Below are 6,006 nucleotides of genomic sequence, written 5' to 3'. Positions count from 1 at the left end.
ACTTCAATGTGTGGATGGAAATGGTCTGACCCCTGGTAATAGTTCTACATCGCAGTATCCCCGCTCAAGGGTGAGGCATCGGCCGAAGGTTTCTTCAAGGCCTACCTCGCTCTTCCCGTAGTTCTCTTCTTCTGGTTGTGCGGCTGGCTCTGGAAGCGACAGGGCTGGACAAAAATCGAGGACATCGACATCGACACCGGCCGCCGTGAGATTGACTGGGAGGAGCACAACCGTGAGATAGACCGGATCAAGCAGTCATCTTTCCTAAAGCGGATCGCGCATCGATTCTTCTAAGTTAACGGATGACCATACATATAAAAAGGTATGTAAGCATACTAGATATACTTGAGAATCTGATCGTGTGTCTGCAGTGTAATATTTAATCCAATCAAAGTGTGTTCAATATTCAAGCATCTGCAGTCTCGCATAGCAATTCTTCAGCAGACAATCAGCTTCGCAAGCCATGAAAAAGCAAACAAGCCCAAGCAAAAAGGGGTCTTAAGCCATAATCTTGTTCGCCTCTGCTTCAGAAGCCTAACAAGAGGCCAAGCAAGGCCCCATAGGGGGTCGTAAAGGGTGCATCCATCTCTTCCGCCTGAATATGGAGGTCCAGGATCATGCACTAAAAATGCTATACAAAACATCCAACTACTGCGACAACGACGACGTTGAACATCTAGATATGCGTAGAAAAGATGCCCTGGTTCGGCCGGGAGAGCAGCCCGTATAGCTACAGCTTATCGTCCGAGATGGCCATGCACCGCGTCTAAACCCCCTGTTTAGCCAAAAGAAACGACGAGATGGAGATATATATTTCAACGTCGTCCGTCGCTTTCAACATCAAGCAGCAAACTAACGGTCACCACACAGAACATCGCGATCGGTTGTCCACCATCATTCTCCAGCCCGCTAGGCATGGCAGTGGAGAAGAGCCTTGCATCAGACTATCGCTTCCGTTCGTGTCCCACACAGCAAGGATGCAAGATCGAACGGGACAACCATAGCGACGCCAAAGCCGGGGAAGACACACAGGACCGCCCAAACCTCTCTGTCTGTCCCGAAAGCGTCCCGAGATCTAAGAACGGAGAACGGAGACGAGGAGCAGATCCATGTCTACCGATTCCCGATGCCGTGAGTGTCTCTGCCAGCTGCGCCGATGCTGGGCAGCGCCTTGGATGGCCTGAAGGCTTCGCGAGCGCCGTCCGCTAGTCAAGCCGCGTGAGCCAAAATGCTGAAGTCAAGCCACTGAGAAAAGGCCTAGGTAACTAGCTAATTTCACCTAGCGTCTAACGGCCAAGCGGGAATTTTCTGGGGTCTGCTATGCAGACATGGAGCCCCGTCTGTGGCAGGATTCAAAAACTGTATGTTCGGACTCGCCCCGGGGTCTCGGGTTGGGTTTGCGCCAGGGATGAAGCTTCATGCCATCGTATACCAAAAATACCACCATAGCAGTGGCAGACAACAAGAAGAAAAAAGGAACATGAAAGGGAAGAGAGACAGAAGGAGAGAGAGACCGGCAACGCCGTGTGACTTGTCGACGATGATCACGATAACTAATAATAAGAAGACGGAGGAAGATGCTAAGACGAGACGAAGACGGGCGTTGAGAGCGGTGGACGCAGGATTAATCTAAGAGTCTTTCTTGGCCGGCTCTTGGGGCATTCCTCAGACTCTGATGGGAGATGTGCTACAGTCCAAGACGAGGAACGCTGTTCCACCGCTGTTTGAGCATCTGGCGGCGGGATGGTGGTTATACATATTGTTCTCCAGGCGGTCCATCGTGGAAGCATGGAGCTGTGGGCGTTGCCCCGTGTCTCGAACCACCAGGTGGCTCTCCTGGACTCCGCGATACTCCTCGACAGTATTGGGTACGTACGGAGCCCGTCCACTTGGACAGAAGGGTTTATTTACGCTTCTTTAAGCTTGTGTTGCAGCCAAGGACTAGAGACGGCCAGTCATTGCGATCTTCAGCCGTTCCGTGTCCTTGCCTCCTGTGTCTATAAAAAGCGAGGGAGGCATTCCGACCTTCCCCCGAGACGGCCAGCAGGGGTCGACGCAGCAGCAGTCGTCTAACTAGTTGCTCTGCTGCACTGCTAGTGACTCCGTATACAGAGTACCTAGGCTACTTGACTATACTAAGAGCTGCTAAGGCTGCCGCTGCCGGCATGAGATATTTTGCATCGTTACAGTGGCCAAAGATAAGGAACACTTGGCCAACTCTATGGCCCACCACAGCTCAATCAGAATCACGACATCCGCAGCCACACAAATCAAGCAGACCAGACAGAAGAAAGGCAAACCTCAACAAGAGTTTCCAAGGCGTCTCGTTTAATATTTCCAAGGCTTCTTCTTCTCCCTAGTGGCGTATCTCGAACGTGATATGGTTGCCCTGGCGGGCCTTTGGGCGCTTTAGGACGGAGGGTATATACAGCAGCTTGGTGTGCTAAGACGCCGGACACACAGTGTTTTGGGAGTCGAGATGTTGCTCCAGACTGAGTCCCGACTGCTGCCCCTGTCGAAGGATCCTGGCCTTTTCCAGCCAGCTTTGCATGCTCTGCTTCGGTGGGAAGGAAGACAGGTTCGGGTTCTCTCCACATGGCAGTCCGCAAGAATAGTTTACCACGTCCACGAGGAATGCCCATGCAGCTGGAGCAGAAAAAGCAACACCGCCCTTCAACACGGTGTCTTTTTGGACGATGGACGCCTGTATATGTCTATATACGGACTCGGAAATATTGTGGAAGCTCCCCGAGCGAAGATCGATGGTCTGAACTCAAGGTTTTGCACTCGTTTAGCGTTTGCGCCAGGAGGCTTCTCGCGCTTGCCAAGTTGCAGCTGACGACAGGGCGGCCATGTATGACGCTACAGGGGTTTCATCTCTTACATACTACAAACCGGCTGAGATAGACACCCAGAACTATAGAGGCGGGAAAAAAAATATATGGAATCAGAACGCCAGCACGTTTTCTTTTGTCGTTTGCTTTCCCGTCTCCCCGGTAGCGCATGGTTTGATACGGCTTCTACCACATGGACAGCTCTTTCGCCAAGGGTTTCGAGTCAACCGTCTGTCTCGTTTCCCGCTGCGAGATATAGTCCGCTGGTATAGATATAAATACCGCCAGACTTACCTCACCTGGCAGTGTTTCTCCATCAGCCTGTGTCCATTTGTCTAGCAGTAGCAGCGGACAGCGGACAGCGGAACCAGAAGCATATAGTCATCATGCCTGCTAGCAAGCTCGGCCGGACCCTGGCGAAGGCCGTGGGGATCGATGTTGACTATAGAAAGGAGCCCCGGGAGTCGATGCGCACGGCTGCCGAGTCGATACGGTCGCTGGAGCATTTCGACGAAGATGAGCCATCGGCAAAGGAGTGGTTGAGGAACCATTCGCCTACGGTGAAGGGCACAGTCGACTACTTCAACTCTCTCTTTCCCTTCTGGAACTGGATCTTCCATTATAACACTCAATGGCTCATGGGCGATATCATTGCCGGTAAGCCGTTTTCCTCTCTTCCTTTGAAATATCTACACACAGGCATTCTAATGGTGTAGGTGTCACTGTCGGCTTTGTTGTCGTGCCTCAGGGCATGGCTTATGCCCTTCTCGCCAGACTCCCCCCTGAATATGGACTATACACCTCTTTCGTCGGTTTCATCCTCTACTGGGCCTTCGCCACCTCAAAGGATATCACGATAGGAGTAAGTAGACGCACCCCAACAACCTTGATTGAGCCAGTTCATCAATTGCAGGGTAAAAACTAACATGACTCCAGACCGTCGCAGTCATGTCTACCATCGTCGGCAACATCGTCACCAAGGTCCAGGCGAAGGAGCCCGATATTTCAGCTCCTACTATTGCCAGAGCCCTCTCCCTCATTGCCGGTGGATTCTTGCTCTTCATTGGCCTTACCAGACTTGGCTGGATAGTTGAGTTTATCCCCTTGGTTGCCATCACCTCCTTCATGACTGGTGCCGCCATCTCTATCGGTGTCGGCCAGATTCCGGCCATGATGGGCCTCAAGGAGGTCAACAACAGGGAGTCAACATACAAGGTCTTCATCAATGTCCTCAAGAATTTAGGCCATACCAGACTTGATGCTGCCATGGGCCTGAGTGCTCTCGTTGTTCTCTATGTCATTCGCTTCTTCTGCAACTATATGTCCCAGAGACAACCCAATAGACGCAAGATGTGGTTCTTCATCTCTACCCTGAGAATGACCTTTGTCATCTTGCTCTATACCATGATCAGCTGGCTCGTCAACAGACATGTCAAGGATTACAAGAAGGCTAAGTTCAAGATACTCGGGCCTGTTCCGAAAGGTGTGTCTCATCACAATACATTTTGTAGTAATCATACACTGACTGAATAGGTTTCCAACATGCTGGTGTCCCCGAGATTGAGGCAAGATTAGTGAAAGCCTTTGCCCCCGATCTACCGGCAACAATCATCGTACTCATCATCGAGCACATCGCCATCTCCAAGTCATTTGGCAGAATCAACAACTATGTCATCAACCCATCCCAGGAACTCGTCGCTATGGGTTTTACTAACCTCTTCGGCCCTTTCTTGGGTGCCTATCCTGCCACTGGATCTTTCTCCCGAACGGCTATTAAATCGAAGGCTGGTGTCCGCACTCCTCTTGCTGGTATCTTCACTGCCGTTATTGTTCTTCTAGCCCTCTATGCCCTTACCTCTGTCTTCTTCTACATTCCTCTTGCTAGTTTATCTGGCCTCATTATCCACGCTGTTGGTGATTTGATCACGCCTCCCAACGTCGTCTACCAGTTCTGGGAAGTCTCGCCGCTTGAAGTATTTATCTTCTTCGGAGGTGTGCTGCTCACCATCTTTACCGAAATTGAGAACGGCATTTACCTCACTATTGCTGCCTCCGCTGCTCTACTGATCTATCGCATTGCCAAAGCGAAGGGAACTTTCCTTGGCCAGGTCAAGGTCTATCGAGTCACCAAGGACGACAGCCTAAAGAAGAGCGACAAGTTCGGTGAAGATGCCAAGTTGAACTCTCGGGAGGCTTTCCTCCCGGTTGAACACCAGGACGGCTCGAACCCTCTGATTGAGGCCCAATCTCCTCATCCAGGTGTCTTTATCTACCGATTCAATGAAGGCTTCACTTATCCTAATGAAGGTCGCTACCTGCACCACCTGACAGAATACATCTTCAAGGTTACCAGACGCACCCAGCTCGACACCTTCGCCAAGCTCGGGGTATGTTCTACATTTCCACTCACCTTTAATCACTGTCTTAATTAACAACTTGAATAGGATCGACCATGGAACGACCCTGGCCCAGGTCGTGGTGAAGTTGTTAATGTTCACGACACCCGCCCCATTCTCCGGGCCATCATTCTAGATTTCTCCTCCGTTAACCACGTCGATGTGTCCTCCATTCAGGGCCTAATCGACGTCCGTAACCAACTCGACCGCTATGCTGCTCCAGAGATAGTAGAATGGCATTTTGCTTGCATCTCCAACCGCTGGACCAAACGCGCCCTTGCCTCCGCTGGCTTTGGTTACCCGTCTCCCAAGTCTCCTGAGCTTCTCGGGAACTGGCGACCTATCTTCAGTGTTGCTGCTGTGGGAGCTGAGGAAGTCGTAAATGACAAGCCTGGTACATCTCATCGAGCCAACGCATCGTCTAACCCCACTGCTCCCTCAGATGACCTGGAGATTGGCCAGGCACCATCCTCCGAAGACGGTGAGTACGAGGATGAGAAGGCCCATACTCAGGTTATAACCACCCCGATCAATTCTTCCTCGCACCCTCTACCCCGGCGGGTCGGAAATGTACACAGCATCAACCGTCCTTTCTTCCACATTGATATTCAGGCTGCTGTCGAGAGCACTCTACTCAACATCGAGACCAGGACTGCTTCTGCTAAAAACTCTTCAGCGCCTAGCGTGACCAAGGGCTTTGTCGAGTAATATTTTTCCTGTCTGTCTTTTATTCCTTTGTTTTCCATCATGTACTTCGGCTTGGTCTCGGGGGTGTT

General features: G+C 51.3%; 2 protein-coding genes across 2 annotated transcripts; both read left to right on the top strand.

The window, feature by feature from the left end:
• Window positions 1-42: 42 nt before the first annotated feature.
• On the top strand, window positions 43-294 carry TRV_02056 (uncharacterized protein; the record flags this gene model as incomplete). The annotated part of the gene is made up of 1 exon (XM_003023814.1): window positions 43-294. A coding segment is annotated over one exon (252 nt), but the record flags the coding sequence as incomplete, so codon positions are not given.
• Window positions 295-2,479: 2,185 nt separating this feature from the next.
• On the top strand, window positions 2,480-5,938 carry TRV_02055 (uncharacterized protein; the record flags this gene model as incomplete). Its single annotated transcript, XM_003023813.1, has 7 exons — window positions 2,480-2,765; window positions 2,836-3,006; window positions 3,174-3,491; window positions 3,551-3,696; window positions 3,771-4,317; window positions 4,368-5,221; window positions 5,279-5,938. 7 exons carry the CDS (start codon window positions 2,480-2,482, stop codon window positions 5,936-5,938), a joined length of 2,982 nt encoding a protein of 993 aa, XP_003023859.1.
• Between the last annotated feature and the right edge of the window lie 68 nt (window positions 5,939-6,006).

Source organism: Trichophyton verrucosum, assembly GCF_000151505.1.
Source record: "Trichophyton verrucosum HKI 0517 chromosome Unknown contig00190_1.f1.exp, whole genome shotgun sequence".
Classification (NCBI taxonomy): Eukaryota; Fungi; Ascomycota; class Eurotiomycetes; order Onygenales; family Arthrodermataceae; genus Trichophyton; species Trichophyton verrucosum.
This window is presented reverse-complemented; position numbering and strand designations above follow the sequence as displayed.